Here is a 25,228-nt window from a genome sequence, read left to right as displayed (position 1 = left end):
ATAACGCCGGGATCACGCCCTGAGCCGAAGGCAGACGCCCAACCGCTGTGCCACCCAGGCGCCCCAAGAATAGCAACACTCTTATCAGTCACCAGCCTTGTAACAGGCCCTGCGCTAGGTGCTGGGGACACAATCTAAAATAAGAGACCGGTCTGTATCACTGAGGTTGTATCTAGATAAGACTATAAGATGATATTATGGTAAAATCGGAAGAGAAAACTTCCTTTATTCCAAATCTTTCTATTCCAACAATAAAGAGCTAGAATGGGAAAAATACCTTTCAGACCCCGTTTCTAAGATACATGACAGCACAGCATGTTGGAATTAACCGTTCTCAGTGGCCTTGCATCAAGAGAGTATTTGCTGAGAGGATCCAGCCTGTTCTGTGAGGCTAGGGCACCCGTGATGCAGGAAACCTGACTGGAACACAGACCTTCAATCAACCGTCACATAAGGGCACTGGATTGGGACTGGGGACAATGAGTGTCCTGTGTCAGAATGTGGATGCTCCATTTGCAGTAACCGTCAAAGTGTAATAAAGAATTAGATGTCAATATATAAAATGTCTAATTAAGCAGTGCTGAACTGTTTCATTCTGGTGTGGGAAGATGATTATGGCATTGATGTTGGTCTTGACAATGGGGTGTACTAGGCATGGAAAACGGATCATCCTGTATCTACACTTGCTCCACATACATCTTTCACTGGGACGGGACTAGCAGATTTAATACCCCATGGTAGTAATGGTACCTTTTAAAAAGGTTTTTCCTGGGCCCCTGGGTGGCTCAGTCGGTTAAGCATCTGTCTCTTGGTTTCAGCTCAGGTCATGTTCTCAGGGTCATCAGACTGAGCCTTACATTGGGTTCCATGCTGGGCGTGGAGTCTGCTTAAGATTCCCTCTCTCTTTCTTCCTCTCTCTCCCTGTGCCCCTCCCCCATTGCTCATGCATGTTCTCTCTCTAAAAGAAAAATTAAAAGTTTTTTTCCCGATAATTCTATAAAAGTCAATCTTAAAATGATGCATGGATCTCTAATGCAAAATGTATAGATACAACTTTCTTGTTTTCCCATCTTGTTAAATAATTACTGCTTTACTAAGTCTAATGTATAAATGATGCCTTCCATTTCTTAGCTTTGTAGAGACCTAAAAGCAGTGTCTTCAAAAAAGGGAGGGCGTAAATATGATGAATGTCCCATTTGGTATTCTACTTCGTGAATGGGACTCTAATTTTTCATGTCATGATGATCAGAACTAGAAAAAAGTCACATTGCCCCTATCTCTAACCATCTGTCAGTTGAGATAAATCAAATTATTCCTAAAAAAGCATTTTCCTCTGGAGTCCCCTCACTATGTGCATTGATCATTTCCAGGTCACTCTGTAGGATTCATTTTTCTGCAGATTTCATTGTTTTGAATATAAGTTCCTTCCTAATATCAGTTATCCCATTTCTCCAGCTGTGGAGAAAGTAGCTGAGGCCCTATACAGAAATATGTTGGGATTTTTTTTTTTGTCATAAATGGAGAGATTTGTAAGAATACTGGAGTTTAAAAATATGTTACCATCACCATATTTTTATTTTTTTATTTTTTATAATAATATTTTTTATTATATTACGTTAGTCACCATACAGTACATCCCTGGTTTTTGATGTAAAGTTCCATGATTCATTAGCTGCGTATAACACCCAGTGCACCATGCAATATGTGCCCTCCTTACTACCCATCACCGGTCTATCCCATTCCCCCACCCCCCTCCCCTCTGAAGCCCTCAGTTTGTTTCCCAGAGTCCATAGTCTCTCATGCTTCACTCCCCCTTCTGATTACCCCCCCCTTTATTTATCCCTTTCTTTTCCTACCGATCTTCCTACTTCTTATGTTCCATAGATGAGTGAAACCATATGATAATTGTCTTTCTCTGCTTGACTTATTTCGCTTAGCATTATCTCCTCCAGTGCCGTCCATGTTGCAGCCAATGTTGAGAAATCATTCTTTTTGATAGCGGAGTAATTTTTTAAAACTATGATTTTTTTTAAAACTATGGGTTTCCTAACAATAAGACAAATTGCTTTTATTCTGAAGTTGAATACATTCTGCTAAATGTAGACATCGTTACTTCATATAATATAAATATTTACTTATTAAACTATCACAAAAGTAAGTTTTCAAGCTTTGTAATAGATCTTCTGCCAATATAGTTATAGCAGAGGGTTCAAGGGAGCATGTGCAGAAAGACCACAAAGTGCGTCAGCTCTAAGTGTAAATTCCTTAGTTAAAAATAGCGTCTCCCCTAAACATACATCATCAGTACAGTCTACTGTGATTTGGTGTTTTTATTCCTAAATACATCTCTACTGCATAAATAGGTCCTCCATCCCTGTGGTATCACAGAAACTGCCTGTAGTTAACAAAGCATTTCAAAGAACAGAGGAGGAAAAAAACATAAAATGAAGCTATTTCTTACACCAATATGGGACTGTTGTATTGTTGTCATATGACTAGAAATTTCAGAGAACGACTCATGGTATTTTGGGGGGACTGAGAATATTATTAAACTGTGGCAAAGGCAAACCTGGGGTTATTGTCTCATGCTAAAGTCTAAAGGGCTGTCCTCAAATGGAAATATCTTGGCATAATTAAAGCAAACATTTTAAGCTGGTTAGATACTGACAACTCTTTTGGCCCACTAATGAATCTTATATAGGATATCAATGAATACTACATCTGGGCCACCAAATGTAGAGCTCAACTATAAAACTATACAGAAAATAAAACATTACTAATTCATGTCTTAGTTCATTCAACAAATACTGGCTGGCCACCTATTACGTGCACACAGCAGAAGGATTTCCTTAAGAGAGCTTGTATCTACTGGAGATGGCAGAGATTAAAGGTTCCTGGCAATGCACCAAGACTCAGGAGAAGGTGGGTGCGGGGTAGATAGAGTGGCCAATGTCCTGGTTTATCAGAGGCAGTCCCAGTTTATGCCTGCATTCATGTCAAAATTATTAAGAGTTCCCCATTTCACTATAAAACATGTCCTGGTTTGGTCAATATAGTATAGGGTCAACGTTGTCACTGGCAACAGAAATATAAGACTCTAGAATAATTCTGCCTGTGGTATTCTGCTCTCTCTAGAGAGAAATCTACCAGGGATGGATTTCTACATTTAGTGTGTATGATGAAGTTAGTGTCCGAATAACCTCACGTCCACTATTTACACCTTGGACTCTCGACATGGAGGTGATCAGGGATGTGGCACTGAGTCAACACAACACTCAAGGTTAAATTAGTCACATTCAGAAGGACGACTATGATGGACTGAATGTTTGTTGCCCCATCCCCCTGAATTCATATTCTGAAGCCCTAATACCCAGTATTCGGTGACTGTATTGGTCAATAGGGTCTTCCTTTAGAGATAATTCAGGTTACATGAGGTCATAAGGATGGTGTCCTAATTCAATACGATTTGTGTCCTTACCACCGGACAGCATTCTTCCTCTGTCTCTCTGTCCGCTTCTCAGTCTCCAATCCTCACTCTCTCATTCTCTTGCTGTGCACGCTTCCTGGAAAGGCAATGGGAGCTCATGGCAAGAAGGCAGCTGTTTACAATCTAAGGGAAGAGCCCTCACTAGACACCAACCCTATTGGCATCTTGATCTTGGACTTCTAGTCTCCAGAACAGGGAGAAAGTAAGTATCTGTTGTTTAAGCCACGAGTCTGTGGTGTTTTATGATTAACACAGTGACTGATTGCTCCCACTGTCATGCTGGAGCGTCCCCAGGTTCAGAAATAGAAATTTAACTTATGCATATGGAATTCTGGACATTTAACTCAGCAAGGCAAGATAATCAGATTTGGGATTTCAATTCCTTTGGAATTGAATATCTCTGGACCTTCATTTACAAGACGTATTAATCTTTGAACTTTCATTTCTCACTGGGAACTTGATGATGGAAGAAAATGTATAGTCAAATTTGGGGAACATCTAGGCTACTGGGATTTTATTATCTGAGTTGCTCTTTTGTTTTATTTTAATATTTTCATTTAATTCTGGTTGCAGACTCTCTGATAGACTCATTGGACACTCTGCCTAGACAGGGTTTGCAATTGGAAATAAAATGCACTTATAGCCATGAATACAGAGTGGCCTCAAAATCAATTAAAGTTATGCACTTTTGGGCCATTTCAGAGTCTTTGGGTGCAAAATCTATATTGCTTGTCCATGGTCCCAGAAGGTACACAAAAAGGTAGTGGGGTGCTCATGAAGGATGGGGTGTCCCCTCAGGAGACCAGCCACACCCCAAGGTCATTGACAGGCTTCATGGAGGAGTCCAACGTCCAATGTCCCAGAACACAAAACACCACAGGGATTCACCAAGGAAGATTCCTCTTCCTCTCAGCTGTTTCCTTAGAGATGAAGGTGGGATGGTACTCTGGTCTCTCTACCCACACCCTGTCATTAGGCAGGGTGCAGTAGCGGACTCATCTGATTGGCAATTTTGGCGAGAAAGAAACAGAACATTCTCAGCTGCTTGTGAACAACCCTGCTCGCTGTTCACTGTCGGTACAGCCTCCCTCATGGGGAAGTCTAGCTGAGTCCACGCTGTCTGAAACTGAGGCTCACGCTGCCCAGTCTTAGGGTTGGCTCTATTAGTAGGCGCTTTTGGCTCTTACGCCAAACAATGTCTTTGAAAGGTGACATTTTGATCATTTTGTCTTCTCACTTTGGTCAAAGATTGAATAAGGAAAAAGATGCGATTGATTAGGTCCCTTCAAAGATCCCAGTGACAACCCGAGGTTCTTTGTAGACTCCTGAATTATTGAGATCATTCAAATATAATCAATGAAAACTATCGCATACTAATGGTCACATTAAAAACCACTATTGTTCTATAAACAGAATTAAATAGTTTGTACATAATGAAAAAGTAACTTATGCGTAAGTATTTTAAACTGGTTTGGCCCTGAAAGCAAGATCATTTTGTGATTATGTTTTGCCAGACATAATTTATAATTAAAAACATGAAGATATATCAGTGGAGGAAAGTGGGGAAGCCCAGATAAATGAAGTAATAAATAATAAGATTCAGAATTCTGGGATTGAATTTTTATTAATGTTTTTCTAAAACTGTATTAGAAATACAACAGAATTATTAAAATACTTAATTCCTGTAGCTTCTTGTCTATTTTTCTGGCAATAATCACCCTGATTTCATTGGTTTCATACTGGATGCTTACTCAAGTGGAATTATTTAGTAAATTATTTTAAACTGGTCAGTGTGGGGTATTGTTTCCAAGGTATGGTTAGAAAGCTGTAAAACATTTTTGTGTTCACTTTTTTGTTATTTTAAATGAAATTGTGCAGTTCTCTGTCTGCGAGGATCACTTTTTTTACTCGCTTGGAGCTCCTTTTCCAGGAGTCACGATTGATCCGTCCATACTCCATCAGCCAGCTGCCCCCGTTGCTGCTGAGTGACCATGCAAGGTCACTGGTGAGGGCGGGGACACCGGTGGCCATGGAACTCAATGAAACTAAGTGGGTTGTTTATCAGGAAGCAGAGCAAAGGAAATCCAGAGTGAAGGGCCCAGGGCTGAATGTGAGACATCTCCAGGGATTTATTTTCCCCACTGAGGTCCCGGTGCGGTTCTGGGGGTCCTGGGCTTCTGCTCGTAGCTGCTAGCGACAATCCAGGAGGAAGAGGACGCGGGAAGCGCGAGGACGTGGGAACAGGGCCAATGTCAGTACAACACCAGCATCATGGGTTGGTTAAAGACACCCTCAGGGATGAGAGGTGTGAGCCGGGACCGAACTCCGTGGGGACCTGAGCTTGCTCAGCGAGCAGACAGGAATGCTACTACAGCAGGAGTCCTGGGGGTGACGCGAGGACGGAATGAATGATACTCGGGCAGAGCTCAGCACAGTGCCCGGGCCTCTGCGGTGCTGATGAATGCACTCAAAGCACCTTTAAATCAAAGCTGGCAACTCGTAACAACCTAATAACTCGTATCTGTATAATGAGAGTGGTTATCTGAAAAGGTTATTATGAGGAACAGAATAATGAGGGTACAGTGCAGATCTGGAGCGTGACCCACAGTGGGCATCCGTGCACCAGGGGACGACTTCCCATCGTGACATCTGATTCAGTCAAATGCTTGATGATAGGAAGAGGCGGCTAGAGCGCAAGGCAGAAATGCACGACAGATGCCGTCCGGGGAGAACACGCAGCAGATGGGGGCACAACTGGGGAGCTGAGCCGGATCCGAGGGAACATCAGTCACCTTTCCTCCTCTGCCCCTTTCTGCGGACACGTTTCCCCAGCTCCACTGGAAAGGGCGTGATGGGCCTAGATAAAGGGTCAGCTGCTCTGGAGCCCAAACCACCTGCCCTCTGTTCCCACGGGTCTGTCCTTTATGCCGGGTGCGGCTGTGCGGGGCCCCACGCGGAGCTGAGCTCGGTCAGCAGTGACCTCGAGCCCGCAGCCAACCACGGTGACCCTCTGGCCCTTCATAGAAAAAGTTCACACGTGCCCCGAGTCGACTATGGGGGAAATGACCACAACCCGCTGAGCACCACAACAAGTTCCCAATAAAGAGAGAGGGAATGAGGTTCAAACTGAAATGGCTTCTAGAATGAACGCCTGATACTTCTCTCCTATTTCACATCTCACTGAAAAGTCTTCTCCCCCCAGACTTCATTAAGCCAAGCCTGCGGATCAGTTTCAGCAGGAAGAATAGGGTAAACCTTGGCAAAACCACCCTGAAGAAAACAGATCTTTTGCCAGTTAAAACTTTTAGGACATTTAATAGCTCCCGAATGTATTAATTCACGTTTCTACTGAAGACACACTGACAGTACCTGGAAGCACTTCACGTAACAAGGAGAATGTTTAGAACATTCCAGCTCAGACCTACGGCTCTGGCGATGCCGCCTCACCAGGCAGCTGAAACCCGTGCTCGGAGTCCAAGAAACTGAAGCGTGGCTTCTCTCCTCCGTCTCCCGCATCCGCTTTCACATCACCGCTGTGTTCTTTCACACCCTGACCTTTCAGCAACAACTGTGTCATTTAAACAGGCTCAATGAGTCAGATTATTTCATCCCGTGACAATCTCGGAGGACAGATCATGCTCCCTCACCACGCCAAGCATCATGCTAATACCCGGGCTGGGGCGGGGGGGGGGATGCTTCTCCCGGACAAGTCCTTCTGTCTTTTCCAAATAATGTCACCTCCCCAAAGGATCAACCTTGGAGTGATGCTGTCCTACTCTCCCCTGCCAACCGTAAGTCTATAGATGAACGGCAGGGATGACCCCCAGAAGTTTGCCACCCAGCATCCAGAGGTAGATTCCAAGAGTTCCCCACTGTATCTGGAAGAAGATAAAAAGTGAGAGGCTTGTGCTCCGAGAAAAGCAGAGACTCACTGGAGTGAGAGCTGGCATTGGCTGGCTTCCCACTGAGAAGTGGTGTTCATTACAATATCATGAGCCCACACGGCCTGAAAGAAAGCTCTGGAGAATGATGGTACCACACCTTATAAGGTAAAAGGCATGGCACCATACCTTGAAGGACTCGTCAGAACAACTTCCCTAGGGGCGCCTGGGTGCTCGGTCGGTTAAGTGTCTGCCTTCAGCTCAGGTCATGATCTCAGGGTCCTGGGATGGAGTCCCGCGCTGGGCTCCCTGCTCAGCAGGGAATCTGCTTCTCCCTCTGTTCCTTCTGCCGCTTCTGTACTCTCTCTTTCTCTTAAATAAAATCTTTAAAAAAATGGCCAATTTCCCTAGAATTGCCTCATACTATTCTTCCCCCAATTGGAAAAAAACAAAACAAAACATGATGGTATTATATTATTCAACACCTTGAACTCACATATACTTACTGGGGAGAGATGAAATAATGGCAATTCTCATGCACAGGCTTGGCTATAGGAGATTTTTCATATTGTTCCCAATTACTCGCATGTTCTCCCTTCAAGGGGATATGGTAGCTGGTTCTGGCACTGGCTACCATCCATGGCTTCATCCAGGGGATAGATCTGGGTTGGTCTGCAACTGTTTGACCAATAAAACACAAGGGCAGTGATGCTGGGCCAGTTCCAGGCCCAGTTTCTAAGAGGACTGCAAGTTTCCCTTCTTGCCCCAGGAACTGGGAGCTGCCAGGGAAGAGTTCCAGACTGTTCCGCTGCAGGAACACCAAGGCATGTGAGCGAAGAAGCCACCTTATATGTCCGGCCTAGCTAACACCAGCATCTTCTGCTATATGGCTGTGACCTTCGGAAAGACCCCAAGCAAGAACTTCCCAACTGAGCCCTGCTAACCCACAGAACTAGGAGAAATAATACGTTGTTGTTTTATGCCATGAAGTTTTGGGGTGGTCTGATACACAGCAACAGATGAACTGAGCCAGAAGTGTGTTATGTATTGTATAGTATCTCCTAGGAGTAGGACACTTCTCTACCCTATTCGTGTTGGCCTTGGCCAAGGGATTGCCTTGAACCAATGGAATATAAGCAAGTGACAAATGCCACAGCTCGGCAGACTTTGTAACAAGCATTCTGGCCATTTCTCCTCTCCCTCCAACACAGAAAGGGCATGTCCCATATCTCGGCTCTGCCTGGGGCCCGTCATGGCAAAGAGGCCCAGATCGGAGCTGGCCTGAGCTGAGCTGTACTACGTCCAAATCACAGTCAAATGAGTGCAAGAAAGAAACAAAGCTTTGCTGTTGCAAGCCACCGACGTGGGGTTTTATCTTCCATAAAATCTACTGCTGAGCGTTGTCATTTACAATGCCACCTGAAAAATCTCACACACGGAAGAACCAGACCAACATTAGGGAGTGACAGACAGAAGAGCGTCTGAGATCCTTTCCGCTCAGTGTCACTGGGTTGGCTCAAGAAGCACGAAGGGTGACCGGCATTCTGCTGGAGTCCAGGCATGCAGTAACACCTGTCCCTCACCCAAGCAGCCTAGGGCCCTGTGCAGGGCAGCAAATATCTTCTGGAAGGGGTCAGAGAGTAAATGTTTCAGGCTTTTGTATGCCAAGAGACAGATTGAAGATGTTATATGGGTACGTCTGTAACCATTTAAAATACAACAATTCAAAAATGCAAAAGACATTTTGAGCTCTCAGGCCATATGAAAGCAGGTGACAGGTAGATCTGGCCCATGGGCTCAAGTCTGCTAACCCCTGGCCAGTGGTTGAGATTGGCACATAACGGGCTATTTCTAGGGAGCAAATAACAAGTGTCTTACACAAGCCCTTTCTGAAGCCTAGAGAAGAGACACAAAGCAATTTGGGATTCTGTGAAAGATTTTCCAAAGGAAAGAATGCCTGAGTGAATCTTGAATATCAAGTAAATACTACTGAGTACAGGGGCATAAAGGTAAAAAGGACGAGAGAGTTTTTGAAACCACGGGATACGTGCACCTAAACTCTATTTCCTTCCATTAACACAAGAGTATTTTATAACAAGAACAAGCACCAACAACTTCCCAACATAATTCGTCCAGCTTTGCGACCCAATGACACCAGAGAAACACATCCTACAAACACAGGTATCCCAGGCAGCCTCGACTGCCGTCACAAAACACCACAGACTGGGCAGCTTAACAACAAGAAGGTTATTTTCTCATGGTTCTGGAGTCGGGGAAGTCCAAGATCAATTGGTTTCTACGGAGGTCTCCTGCCTTGCAGACAGCCAGCCACCTTCTCGATGTGTCCTCACACAGCACAGAGAGAGAGCATGCTCTCTGATGACTCTTCCCATAAGGACACTAATGCTATCGGATCGGCGCTCCACCCTTATGAGCTCATTCCCCACGGATTACCTCCGATAGGCCCCATCTCCAAGAACAGTCACAGTGGGAGGAGCTTCAACCTATGAGTCTTGGGGGGCATACGATCGAGTTCACAGCAACAGGAAATCCAGTTATGTATCACGATGCCCCCTTCCTTTTTCTTGTGTATCCAACCTTGTGGAGGCTCCTGTCATGGGAGACAGGACCTTACATCTTTATCATCAAGCTACTGAGGCTGTTAGACAAACACTCTGCCAGCACACCTCTACATTTCGTCAAAATTGGATCCTCTAGTCTAACGCGATTCTCTGGTTTCAGTTAGGAGGACTCCGAATGATCGACAGTTATTAAAGCCAAAATACCACAAAGCAAATTTGCAATATCATCACATCCACCTACAGATCCCACAGGAATGTCATTATCCCCATTTAGTGTCATGCTGGATTTCAGGAACAATAAACGCCGTTCAAATAAGTCGGTGCTTCCTTCAAAACGGGACATCTTTTTCTTCCCTGTCCGATACGCTGGTGGCAAACATATTCCTTTTTGCGTAGGAAACAAAGTAATTTGTTTTCAAAGGGTTTTATTCTCTAACAATTGAGACAAGGTGATAGGAAGAGAAAATAAATATTTTACATAGGAACAATACATTCTGTTATCTGATTTTGGCAAGGAAAACTTTCTGTTGAATTGCACCTCTAATCTTTGCTTATATAATGATGCTTGATCACCTGGGGGGGATGTCAAAGTTCTGATGAGCTTTCTAAATGAATATTAAATTATAGCAGCATCGCCTTGTACACCTGAAACTCAGGTGACACGGTGTGTCAGCTGTACTCAAATACAAAAATGACGTTATTTCCTGATATGACACTATGTGGATTATGTTTTATTCAAGTTTTATAGAAACTGATCATCTCTCTACAGATCAGTGTTTTTTGTGACAATAGCCCAGACTGGCATCCTTCATTTAAGGAAGATGGTGGCAAGATGCCTGGGTGGCTCAGTCAGTTAAGCCTCTGACTCTTGATTTCAGCTCAGGTCTTAATCTCAGGGGGGTGAGTTCAAGCTCCACTATGGGCATGGAGCCTACTTAGGAAAAAAAAAGATGGTGGCAAATTTTCACTGAGATAAATTAATAATTCCATCTCTATTGATATGCCACTGCAAATAAGGATAAGTAGAAATCATACCTCCTTTTAAGTAAGGGGCTGGTGAAAGAAATAAAAAGATTCACCAAAAAGTATCATTTCCCATCCCCACTACTCTTTTAAACAAACCAGGGCTATGGGCTCTGTTATGTAGAAATATTGCTTTACATTGAATGACGATTAATCTGCAAGGCCAGGTGCATTCTAAAAGCACTGATTAAATACTTAAATGCACAGGCATTGTTACTGAGTAAGACACAGTCCCTGCCTAGAGGTCATGGTAGAGCAAGAGATGCGTATATGTGAAATGCTGGACTTAATTTTAAAAGAAATCATCTCATATACTGTTTTACTAGAGATAAGTCCTGGTTGAGCACGTATGTCAAAGGAGGCTTGGAAAAAAATACTAAAAAACAAAGGTAAAAATCATCTTCTAATCATTGTGTTATGTAACATATACACACATCTGCACACACAGAGTCACGCTCACCACCCTCTGCTGGGGGAACAGGGCAATTCAAATACCTTGTTTTCAGGTAGCAGCTTCCCCACGTTAGTGGCTCAGGTGGGACTTCTGGTCAACCGAGTGTTCCATCTCTTTTCTTAAATGAATGGTTTGTCAAATAGATTTTCCCTCCTAGTTGTACTGTTAGTTTTAACCATAAATTCTAGATTTTATTCTTGTAATATTGATAATATTTTATATCAATATTATTTTAAAACTTCACCTTCTTTTATACAGGATTACTAAATACTTTTTTTCTCTTTTTTGTTTACTTCCTTATTATTTTTTAATTGCCTAAGAACAAACATTATCATTATTTTCACAAGTGCCTGTGTTGCAATAAAACTTTATTTACAAAAATAGGAGGTGGGCTGGATTTGGCCAATGAGAGTAGTTTCCCTGNACATAACGGGCTATTTCTAGGGAGCAAATAACAAGTGTCTTACACAAGCCCTTTCTGAAGCCTAGAGAAGAGACACAAAGCAATTTGGGATTCTGTGAAAGATTTTCCAAAGGAAAGAATGCCTGAGTGAATCTTGAATATCAAGTAAATACTACTGAGTACAGGGGCATAAAGGTAAAAAGGACGAGAGAGTTTTTGAAACCACGGGATACGTGCACCTAAACTCTATTTCCTTCCATTAACACAAGAGTATTTTATAACAAGAACAAGCACCAACAACTTCCCAACATAATTCGTCCAGCTTTGCGACCCAATGACACCAGAGAAACACATCCTACAAACACAGGTATCCCAGGCAGCCTCGACTGCCGTCACAAAACACCACAGACTGGGCAGCTTAACAACAAGAAGGTTATTTTCTCATGGTTCTGGAGTCGGGGAAGTCCAAGATCAATTGGTTTCTACGGAGGTCTCCTGCCTTGCAGACAGCCAGCCACCTTCTCGATGTGTCCTCACACAGCACAGAGAGAGAGCATGCTCTCTGATGACTCTTCCCATAAGGACACTAATGCTATCGGATCGGCGCTCCACCCTTATGAGCTCATTCCCCACGGATTACCTCCGATAGGCCCCATCTCCAAGAACAGTCACAGTGGGAGGAGCTTCAACCTATGAGTCTTGGGGGGCATACGATCGAGTTCACAGCAACAGGAAATCCAGTTATGTATCACGATGCCCCCTTCCTTTTTCTTGTGTATCCAACCTTGTGGAGGCTCCTGTCATGGGAGACAGGACCTTACATCTTTATCATCAAGCTACTGAGGCTGTTAGACAAACACTCTGCCAGCACACCTCTACATTTCGTCAAAATTGGATCCTCTAGTCTAACGCGATTCTCTGGTTTCAGTTAGGAGGACTCCGAATGATCGACAGTTATTAAAGCCAAAATACCACAAAGCAAATTTGCAATATCATCACATCCACCTACAGATCCCACAGGAATGTCATTATCCCCATTTAGTGTCATGCTGGATTTCAGGAACAATAAACGCCGTTCAAATAAGTCGGTGCTTCCTTCAAAACGGGACATCTTTTTCTTCCCTGTCCGATACGCTGGTGGCAAACATATTCCTTTTTGCGTAGGAAACAAAGTAATTTGTTTTCAAAGGGTTTTATTCTCTAACAATTGAGACAAGGTGATAGGAAGAGAAAATAAATATTTTACATAGGAACAATACATTCTGTTATCTGATTTTGGCAAGGAAAACTTTCTGTTGAATTGCACCTCTAATCTTTGCTTATATAATGATGCTTGATCACCTGGGGGGGATGTCAAAGTTCTGATGAGCTTTCTAAATGAATATTAAATTATAGCAGCATCGCCTTGTACACCTGAAACTCAGGTGACACGGTGTGTCAGCTGTACTCAAATACAAAAATGACGTTATTTCCTGATATGACACTATGTGGATTATGTTTTATTCAAGTTTTATAGAAACTGATCATCTCTCTACAGATCAGTGTTTTTTGTGACAATAGCCCAGACTGGCATCCTTCATTTAAGGAAGATGGTGGCAAGATGCCTGGGTGGCTCAGTCAGTTAAGCCTCTGACTCTTGATTTCAGCTCAGGTCTTAATCTCAGGGGGGTGAGTTCAAGCTCCACTATGGGCATGGAGCCTACTTAGGAAAAAAAAAGATGGTGGCAAATTTTCACTGAGATAAATTAATAATTCCATCTCTATTGATATGCCACTGCAAATAAGGATAAGTAGAAATCATACCTCCTTTTAAGTAAGGGGCTGGTGAAAGAAATAAAAAGATTCACCAAAAAGTATCATTTCCCATCCCCACTACTCTTTTAAACAAACCAGGGCTATGGGCTCTGTTATGTAGAAATATTGCTTTACATTGAATGACGATTAATCTGCAAGGCCAGGTGCATTCTAAAAGCACTGATTAAATACTTAAATGCACAGGCATTGTTACTGAGTAAGACACAGTCCCTGCCTAGAGGTCATGGTAGAGCAAGAGATGCGTATATGTGAAATGCTGGACTTAATTTTAAAAGAAATCATCTCATATACTGTTTTACTAGAGATAAGTCCTGGTTGAGCACGTATGTCAAAGGAGGCTTGGAAAAAAATACTAAAAAACAAAGGTAAAAATCATCTTCTAATCATTGTGTTATGTAACATATACACACATCTGCACACACAGAGTCACGCTCACCACCCTCTGCTGGGGGAACAGGGCAATTCAAATACCTTGTTTTCAGGTAGCAGCTTCCCCACGTTAGTGGCTCAGGTGGGACTTCTGGTCAACCGAGTGTTCCATCTCTTTTCTTAAATGAATGGTTTGTCAAATAGATTTTCCCTCCTAGTTGTACTGTTAGTTTTAACCATAAATTCTAGATTTTATTCTTGTAATATTGATAATATTTTATATCAATATTATTTTAAAACTTCACCTTCTTTTATACAGGATTACTAAATACTTTTTTTCTCTTTTTTGTTTACTTCCTTATTATTTTTTAATTGCCTAAGAACAAACATTATCATTATTTTCACAAGTGCCTGTGTTGCAATAAAACTTTATTTACAAAAATAGGAGGTGGGCTGGATTTGGCCAATGAGAGTAGTTTCCCTGATCTAAAAAAATATTTCATTCATAGACATAAGGGAGAAAATAATCACATATATATGTTCTTTTATTTTTATTTATTTATTTATTTATTTATTGAGGGGGTAAGAGCCAGAGGGAGAGGGAGAGAGAGAATCTTTTTTTTTTTTTTAAGAGGAAAGGAGAGGGAGACAGGGAATCTAAGGCAGGCTCCACGCCTAGTGTGGAGCCCAACATGGGACTCGAGCTCACAACCCTGAGATCATGACCTGAGCTGAAATCAAGAGTCAGATGTTCTACTGACTGAGCCAGTCAGGTGCCCCTATGTTCTTTTAAATAAAAAATTTTATGTAGGGGCGCCTGGGTGGCACAGCGGTTAAGCGTCTGCCTTCGGCTCAGGGTGTGATCCCGGCGTTATGGGATCGAGCCCCAAATCAGGCTCCTCCGCCATGAGCCTGCTTTCCTCTCCCACTCCCCCTGCTTGTGTTCCCTCTCTCGCTGGCTGTCTCTATCTCTATCAAATAAATAAATAAAATTTTTTTAAAAAATTTTTAAAAAATTTTATGTGAACATTTTATGCAACAATTTTAGAGATCTTTAAATCCAAGGAAATCTACTCACATAAAGTAACATGAAAATGGATTCTAAGGTATCAAAGTTTAGTAACTTTTACAAAAAGCTTGGTCAGTGCATTTCACTGTTTCCAAGAGTATTTTGTTTACTCAGAAGAGTATACTCAAACCTTGAACAAGACAGGTTTGAATTGCGTGGGTCCACTTATATGGATCGTTTTATATATGTATAGTACAGCACTATAAATGTATTTTCTCTCCCTTATGATTTTCATAATAACATTTTCTTTTCTCTGGCTTACTGTACTACTGTAAGAATATAGTATATAATACACATAACATAAAAATACGTGTTAATCCACTGTTTATGTTATCAGTAAGGCTCCTGGTCAACAGTAGGCTATTAGTAGCTAAGCTGTGGAGGAATCAAAAGTTACATGTGGATTTCCAAGTGTGCGTGAGGGGGTAGGCACCCCAACCTCCCCCACTGCTCAAAGAGTCAACTGCATAAACAATAAAACCAATGCCTGAAACAAAGAACAAGCCAGAAGATCCTCGCTACCACACTGTCAGAATGCCACACTAAGCATGCACATAATGGTTCAAGAGCAGAATTTACCTTAACAGGAAATCCAAGAAGGAAAGGCGAACAGGGAATCCATATCGGATGATCTTCACCATGTCCAGGACTCCAATATATTGTAGCTGAGCGGACACATAAAAATTGTCAAAAGTATCTGGCAGCCTTGAGTTATTGGGCTTGATGCAATGAACAAAGTGCGGAGTGCGTTTCTGAAGTTTTCCAATGATATCCGTTAGAGATTTCTAAGGAGAGAAGCAAAACACAGCTGATTCTCCAAAGACACTGACTGAAAATATAAAGAGCTTTCCAATAGAAATGTTTATCTTTAATCCATAACTCTTTTATTTATTATGAACTCTCTGTGGTGTGTGGGTCTGTGTGTGTGTGCGTACACGTGAGGGCTTACTTTTATCTGAAGGTACTCAAGTGGGCAAAAATGGGGGAAAAAATACACATATCCCTCTACAGTTGATATAATCGAAATCTAAATTTTGGAAAACCAAAAAATCCACTAACCCTGAGTTGTGATGCAATGGTGACCGGACCTCCCCGTTCCAGTCTTTGAAGAAATGTACAAGTTCCTTTCTTCTTTAATAACTGTAATGAAAATAAAAGAAAGGAAGGGCGAGCAGATTTATTTATGTAAGTATGTAGACATTTATTTTTAATTGAAGCATCACTGACATCAGTTTCAGGTGTACAACATAGTGATTTTAGTAGTATTTTCCTAAATTCCACAGATAAGGAAAAAAAACCACCCTCCCATCCATGTAAATTCACTCACAGAATGACACAGATTCAGAGCCGACTGTAACAATCAGCACTAAATGATTTTCAGCGATTGGTACTATAAATTGGGGAAACGGGCAACTACTTGTTAAATAATACCATTAATGCCAACCTGTCAAGTGCACAGAAGTTGCCATCCTGCATCTGTTTGGATTTTGAGAATAAGAGCCTGACTGGCTTAGCGGAACAACAAGCCCACGCTGGGGCCTGTTTGTGTCGCCATATTGCGCGTGTTTGTCAGGAAGTGGTAGCTTACTGCCAGGCAAACGGATACTCCTCTATGTTACAAAGATTTGATGCTCTAACAATCAATGGTTTATTCCCTTAAGTTTAACCACAATCAATTTCTCCCGGTTTTTTTTCATTCCCTTCCTCTTCTTTTTTTTTTTTTTAACTACTAAAAGAAGTTAGTAAATTACCTGTCTGAAAAATGGGAACAGTCTGTGTTTTCTTCGATAAGTCATTATATACAGCTCTTAAAAGAAAAAAAATTCATACGTAGCAAAGATTAAGTGATAATGGAGATAAAAGAAGTCAGTGGAAATGAAGTCAATGGGGAAAGAAAGAAAGGGCAGAAGGTAATTAATTAAATCCCACCAGGGGTTAAAAGGAACCCCAGTCACTAATGTACTATTGCAAAATCACACAGACTTAGACCAACATATCTATTGATCCAAAATCATTTATGTTACAATAAAGAGGTCTTGATAGAAGAAAATATCTGATGAAACGTTCTTGTCAATACGGTACTACTGCTATCATGGCAGCCGCTCATTTCCTTCCATTAACATGAACTGTCAAGCTGAAATGATCAATTGTAACTGACAAGGGAATGTAAAACGAAGCGATTGGTCCAAGATCAACTGGTTTTCTTCGAAAGCAGAGCCAAGTGTGAATCTCAGTTAAAGGGTGGGTAGAAGGCCATCCTGCCGGTCACAGGTGGACGTGCAGGGATGCGGGCAGTTTGAACGGAAGTGAGGAATGAAACACTTAAGGAATAATCGTAATAAATAAATCTCCATCCCTTGAAATTGAACATTCAATTTCCCTTTCTGGGTGGAGGAGCTACTGTGAATTATCTTCCTTTTGCAGTCCTTTAGGGAAAAGACTAATGGCATCTATGCCTGGTAATGTTTAATAATTAAGGTTAAAAATTACAGTTTAGAGGTGTGTGGTGATTTCTTGCTCTTGATTTCCAGGATGATTGAGAAAGGAAGGGCCAGAAGGTTCAGTGAATCCCTCAGGAGTAGAGATCTTCATTACAAAGGGTAAGCCTTTGTCTTTTTTTTATGCAAAAAATGCCATTTTGTATGCAGTGAGATTGAATTTCTGTGATCAGACAGTGCAGGAATGACTACATCAAAGGATCCCTAATTGTAGGGTCCACTGGCTAAACACACACACACACACACACACACACACACACACACACACACGCTCTCTCTCTCTCTCTCACTCATTCCTAATATGTTATATACATCTTGCCACTCTTCCAAAATAGAGCTGATTTTAATTATGCTTTTATTTTAATTGGTAAGCTAAAATGCATTCCAACAAGCTACAACAACTGAATTTCTAAAATTGATTGTCCTGGACAACTTCCCAAACATATTTCTCATCTCTATAGTTTTGGTAGAGGCAGACAGAGCAAACCAGGCTACAATCAGCCACTGAATCCTTAAAGTTAACACATTTTATACCTATTTCCTATCAGTTTGAGACAACTCACTGAATTTGTAGCTGTTCTTCAAATAGAACCTTTATGTTATACATATAACCACACTTGTGTAGGACAAGTACACATTAAAAACTTGTACGATACAAAAGTAAGCTTTAAATCTACAAACTAGCCAATAAAAAATAGTTCCAGCCCCAGAAAAATACACAACGTCTATAAGAGAAACTACAATTTATTGTTTAGAGACCTAAAACCTCTGAAGTGATTAATGTCAACAGAATAAGGGAGCTAAGTTTATTCCCTGGAAGGTTACTCTCCCTGAAGTTACTTCCCATTCATCAAAAGGACAGTGACTGAGACAAGGCACAAATAGGATGTTGCAGAGACAACCAATAAAATTACTCATGCCCTATCTGCTATCGAATTTTCACTCTACGGGACGCTCCTCTACTGTCCCCTCTCTCTTATGGTTATACTTCAGGCAGCGTCCTTTTCGTTAATTTTTTAAATTAAAACATCAATTTGTTTCCATCAGTTTTCAGAATTGCTCCTTAAAAAAAAAAAAGTACGTAAATGTACTAAGACGCAGATGTAAGAGCAACCAAACAAGAATCAGAGAAACTCCTACCTTACTGAGTTCTAGATAATTCCTGTTTTCTCCAATAATCGCAGAAGCTGCCGTTTTCTTACTGAGCAGGCTGGATTTCTGGCCTCTGAACTTAAAAGAAGGATAGGAAGACACGAGGGATCCTGTCTGTGACAGTTTCGACTGGAACAAATGATGGATCACGACATTTTCACTAGCTAGGAAAGAAATAAAAGGATATTGTGAGTGGCGTTCAAACCGTTATGTACACAAGCTTTAAACACACTCCTCATTCCAGGGCCATAGAGCACTAGATGTCCTCAGTGCAAGACTAAGTGAGAGGTCCATCTTTCCCTTTGCCCCTATTCTATTTTTTCCACCATTAATCTTACCACTGGATGAATTCCGACCTTCTCTGTCCTTGGCCAGGAGTCCAAATCCTGTGTCCCCTGTCCTCCACCCTCAGCACTGGCCCTTGGCTCTCTGAGTAGCACTTGCTACTCTCCTAGCCACGGGAACCATATCTCCCTGCTTGGCCAAGTCGTGAAGACCTGTGGTTTCCACCAGCAACTTTCCACCCCAGAAACACATGTCCCAGGATCTAACCCGTCTCCGGGTCGTGTGTAAACACCTGCGGGGGACCCTGTCTCATTTGCTTGTACCAGTTGTTAGGGGAAATGGTTCAGCTACAAAGGTAAAAAGCCGACGTATATTACATGTTAGGTTATACAAATTCTACTAAATTTTGGTTACAAATTAGAAGAGCATAGTGAAAACAGTATATGGTGGTTAGGGCTCTATAAGACGCCTTTCTCATGTTACCTACATTTGTATGCACACTATCCTCACACTTTAGTTTCCATTTCTACAAAATGACCATGACATACCTACTCTGAGGATCATACAGGATTAAAATGTGAAGTCATGTGCATGTCATTTAGGATCATGCGGACCCATCAGCTCGGTAGCACTATCCAGCAGCAAAGCCGTTTTTCTAGCTTTTCCACACCCAGATGATTTTGCTCGCTCAGACTAACTAACATATTTAGTAACAAAGCAAGGACAACCCAGTAGAAATGAGCTCGTCAACGCCCCAGACCTCAGTGTTTCTTAATACCATTCTTCTCTAAAATAAAGCTAGGCTTCTTGGGCACAGAGCTGATTTGGAGGCACAGCAGATTATCCTGGAACATTCTGGAAGGCTGGAATATAAGGAAGTGCTGAACAAGATCACGAGAACCTAAAAAGAATGTAGGAGCTGGTTTGAAGGGGTTCTCACTGGCCATACCTTGAGTAATGTTAGCATTAAAATAATGATAGTAATAGATCGTGATTCATTAGATAAAATAAAAATCTATGAGCCCATCCTGATAATAATTTAGTTAATTAATGAGAAAGGGGGGTTCTTACATTTGAATGTCACAATTGATGGAAAAACGAGGGGTAGAAAATCACCATTTGGAACCATCAGAGAAATGGGTGATTCACGTGAGAATCATGCACGTACGCGAGCCAGCAGGTGAAAGTCTGATGTGGAAGAGAACAGTTACTTGCCTCACCTTCCTTACAGACTGCTTATCAATGACACAGCAAAAGAGCAGCTTTCCATTATGGAAGCCTGAAGGGTGTCATCTTAACAAGGCTATGTCACCAGTGGTGTTTTGAACAATCAGTGCGTCCTCTGAAGGTGATGGGTGAGGTCCCTCCAGCTCCCCTGCGGGATTCCCGCCGAGAAGGGGCACGTGGGCACCAATGTGAGCAAACAGCAAATAAACCCAGACTGAGGGACAGCCTTCAACATAACTGGCCTTGAGGTTTTAAAATGTCAGTCATGAAAGAAAAAGATAAGCAGAGAAAATGTCCCAAATTAAAGAAGACTGAAGAGCAATGACAACTAAATGCAAAGACTGACGTTGAATTGGGGGGAAACCATGACAAAACACATTGCTGGAGTGAGGGGCAAAGGGACAGAATTCGGGTCTCGATGTTCAATGCTCAATACTCTGGCAGTTGGCTGATGTTTTGTAAGCTAATGTCCTTTATCTTAGGATATATACCGAAGTGTTTCAGCACAAAGATGCCTGTGACTTGTTCTCAAATGGTTCAGAAAATAAAGATTCATGTACACACACACGTACACATATATGCACACGTGCACACGTGCACACACAGACACACGTGCACACAGAGGGGAGGATGGTGAGGAGTGGAAGACGGTGGGTGGGAGGGAGAAGATAGAGTAAAAGAAGGGAAATGAGGAAATGAATCTGGAAAAGGGCATATAGGAGTTCTTGGTACTAATTTTGTAACTTTAAACTTGAAATCATTTCAACATAAACGGTTATGTTTATGTTAAGCGTCCCCCACAGGGGCTCTGTAAACATTGCATCGAGTGCCTTCCTGCCAGCATAGCAGGATAAGCTAACTTAGGTGCATGGTTTATGAGCAGGTATGCAGAGGCATTTGGAGACAATAGACTCAAGAGCTGTTAACATTATCGACGGTAAATCTTAAATTGTCAAAATCCAGAGTATTAAGTGCTCTGGATTTTGACTCTTTTGCCTCTTTCTTTTTTTTTTTTTTTTAAAGATTTTATTTATTTATTCGACAGAGATAGAGACAGCCAGCGAGAGAGGGAACACAAGCAGGGGGAGTGGGAGAGGAAGAAGCAGGCTCATAGCGGAGGAGCCTGATGTGGGGCTCGATCCTGTAACGCCGGGATCACGCCCTGAGCTGAAGGCAGAAACTTAACCGCTGTGCCACCCAGGTGCCCCTCTTTTGCCTCTTTCTGAGCCAAGCAGACTTTATTTCACATCCAGGCTCAGATGAGAGCGCTCACTGCATTTCTGCATGAGCTGTGTCTCCAAGCTACCTGCCTCCATTTGGTCAGGTGTCTCACGGACAAAGGGATGTTTGTTCAGATCCTATAACAGACCCTACCACCTTCTTCAACTGGGAGCTTTTTGATAAATATGAAGATTCAATCAGATACTATAAACAAAGTACCTAGCAAGGCACTCAGAAATTTTTTTAAAAAAGCATTATTGTCTATCAATTACACTTGCTTTTAACAACTATTTACAGCATCAAAACATTTCACAAATTCATAAAATACTATCACAACCATGCATCTTTTCCTTATATGACAGAATGGGTGAGCAACTATGGCCTGTGGGTCAAATCAGGCCCACTGCTTGTTTCTCTAAATAAAGTTTTATTGGAACATAGACATGCCCATTTGTATTGTCTACACCTGCTCTCTCATTATAACAGCAGAGTTGAGAAGTTGCTACAGAGTCCTTATGGCTTGCAAAGCCTAAAGTGTTTATTCTCTGGTCCTTTATAGAAAACACCTGCCACTTCCTGTATAAGCATATAACAATGTACTGCAAATTTTGTCCACTTGCTCAGAGGCCAAAAGTATTTAGAATGAAACAAGACTTACTTGTGTTCTCCTAGAACTTAATAGCAAGTATATACAAAAGAATGACTTTAAAATATAGGGACTCTGTTAAGATAAGGAGAATCTCAGTATCACTAGCCATCACATTCTCTTTCTAAATATCTATTCTATCACCTGAAACACAAAAATAAAGAAAAAGACATTGCACCAACTTTAAAACCATGCTATATATCAGATCTTCAAAAAAGATATGACTTAGACGGTAGTACATTACAAATGGAAGCTCAAATAATTGAAAACGAAAAGGAAGATATTTCCAATGATAATCAATATGATCAATTATCTCAGTTCTTTTCTTCCACATGATATTGTTCCAATCCCATGCTCGTCCCACTAGTCTCTGTGTTAAGAGAACTCAATCACCCTAAGTTCTGAGAGACAGGCCGAGTAATTCCCCGTGAAAAAACAATCCATTGCATCTGCACTGCTTGATCAAGGTAAATGCGTTCCTCAAGCCAGCGGTGATATAGATGTCTTATTTCCAGACCGAGGCGTCCAACTATCTCATGAAAGGCTATCCTAGGCTTCTTTTCCCAGGAAAGATAAATGACCCAGCTCATGTCGAGCAACTTAAAGCACAAAAGATGATACATTTTAATTCACTGAAAAGGTTGTTAGGAAAATGAGAACCAAGGGCTACAGAATTGCGATCGAGAGATCATAACTAGAGTAGGCAGAAGTGCACATGCTGATACATACAAATGCACCTTCTATAAGTGCGATATATAGTTACCTGTTGTCCAGAAATAGGTACAGGTGCATAAAGGGCTAAGATTCACTACGTAGATGCAGCCTATAAACTGATATATACTCATATGCACGTGTGCGTGTACATATAAATTTGTACACTCCCTCTCCTTCGTGGGCATTGATTCTTTATAACGAAAGTACATAAGAATAAAATACCACTCTTAGGTATGTTCCAGACTTCATCTTCAGTAATGAAATTCACCCTGCTGTGGCCTAAATAATTTTGGAAGCTGTATTAATCTTCATTAGTCTTCACAAAAGAGCTTTTTTATATTCATACTACTGGAGTGGTAAAGGTATTTTATATTTCTATCTGTTAAAAGCTTAGTTAAATTATGGCTTCTCCTCGACTCCAAATTAAATTGTAGCCACTGTACAGCATGGCAAGATCCATTCTTTATGATTCCAGGCTTCAGAATGTAAAAGATATTTCAATTCCCCTGTCGCTGCTGGCATATTACAGAGGACAATGTTTGGAGATGGAGAAAGAAGGAATGTGTGGCATTTTAACCATAGGGGGGAAAAACTTACTTTTCATTACAAACAGAAGATTCTGTGAGAGGGTGTCTTTATTTTTTTCAATTGCTCCAACAATTTCATACATTACCTATAATAAAAGAAAATGGCATGGTTACTAATGTTTAAACATGGCACAAAAATAATTTCCTTTAAAGAATAATCTGACTCAGAGGAAGTTTTCAATTATTCACTGGAGAGGCGTTTCGGGGCTTCGAGTTCATGTTACATGCCAGTTCAAAGCTCCCATCTGGGAGCTCCCTTTCTGCACATCACACAAGGCACACCGCTCCTTCTTGAATTTTCCAAGCCCCCCTCTGATTGTGAGTTTAAGAGAAAATGGTGGTGACTCACATTCATGCAGCCCCCTTTATTCTCGAGGACCCTCTCCTGCCCAGAACACTCACTAAACCAGGGAGGAGGACTCCGCCATGCCTGGGGAAGGAGGCATGCTTTCAGTTGGAGAAATTCAATGGCCTCTTTATTGAAAGAGTCCTTTTGGATCATTTAAACAGTTAATCTTTAAAATGAAGAACACATGGGGTGGCTGGCTGCCCCAGTCGGAAGAGCACGAGACTCTTGATCTCGCGGTTGTGAGTTTGAGCCCCATGATGGGTGCAGAGAGTACTTAAAAATAAAATCTGAAGAAAAGATGATTCTGCATTAAACACATAGATACAGACCACACACACACACAAACTGGACTACCTGATTTTCTCTAAAAACATTCCTTGTCTGTCTTTGCCCCTGTTCTGGCCTCGTCTTGTAATGGCCATTCCTAATCCCACAGTAAAACTCCTGCCATACCTTGAGTGCAGGGACTACATAGAGTTCAGCTCTCTCTCCCTCCAGCAACTAGCAGAACGCCTGTCCATTGGGCACAGTTCATAAGTATTCGGTGCAATGAACAAAAAGGTTTTCGTGTATCATGACCAAACACAGCGCAACATTGTGCTGTCCATTTTATTAAAAATTGTGCTGATGAGTCTTTCATTATCATGAGATCATGCTTTGGATCTTGTGCTTTTTGGACCGTGCTTTGGAAAGTTCTCATGAAGGGCACCTGTACCGGGCTACATGGAGAAAAAGCTAAAGGTCTCCCATGGAAACTCAAGGCCAGCAGAAGCCTCCAGTTGCTCAAGTCACCTAGGAAACAGCATCTCACATGCACATCCATGTGCAAATGCTCAACTGGGCAGTGTGATGCTTGTAGGAAGCATGGAGTTTAGCACAAGTTTCTACTTTGTATCAAATTAACAAATCTTGAAGCACGCGAGCTTAATTATTTTCGTGATAATGCACGAATTACTAGAGCTCTCTCTCACGTGTTAAATGATAGTCTGAAGGGTGCTCCAAGTCTGAGCGCTTCAACTTACTCATAAGATAGGGATGACCACAGTACCCACAGGATTTGGGTTCACAGCTCAACACAAGTTTGAGACACTGCCCACAATGGTTATTGTATCATCGCAATATAATAATGCAAATGACAGAACGTGATACATAAAATTGGCATCAGGGAATGTTAGCACAAGGTTCCAAAGAATATTTTTTTCCTGGTCCCAAATCTGGATGAAGTATTTCCTCAAAAAGTCCTTGCATTCTTGAGGGGAAAATCAAAATGAGAGACGCCCTCACCCCGGATCCTAAAAGGTACACACAGCACATTACTGGTGGGCTAGTCAATGTTTATAGTTTTCAGAGGATGGAGTCAAGGAATACATAACACATACCAAACACATAGGTGAGAGGTTGTAATTTTTTTCACTTTAAAGATAGAATACAATCAGATTCCAGATTTGATCTTTTAACCATGACGA

The 25,228-nt window shown here is 41.7% G+C and overlaps 1 protein-coding gene across 1 annotated transcript in view; it reads right to left on the bottom strand.

The window, feature by feature from the left end:
* Window positions 1-25,228, bottom strand: part of MYO16 (myosin XVI) — a 484,344-nt gene that overhangs the window by 121,033 nt on the left and 338,083 nt on the right. Inside the window, 4 exon segments of the mRNA XM_034665464.1 lie at window positions 15,663-15,868; window positions 16,143-16,223; window positions 18,722-18,897; window positions 23,424-23,499. Of these exon segments, the coding sequence (XP_034521355.1) occupies window positions 15,663-15,868; window positions 16,143-16,223; window positions 18,722-18,897; window positions 23,424-23,499 (539 nt within the window).

The sequence above is a fragment of the Ailuropoda melanoleuca genome, chromosome 7 (genome assembly GCF_002007445.2).
Source record: "Ailuropoda melanoleuca isolate Jingjing chromosome 7, ASM200744v2, whole genome shotgun sequence".
Lineage (NCBI taxonomy): Eukaryota > Metazoa > Chordata > Mammalia > Carnivora > Ursidae > Ailuropoda > Ailuropoda melanoleuca.
This window is presented reverse-complemented; position numbering and strand designations above follow the sequence as displayed.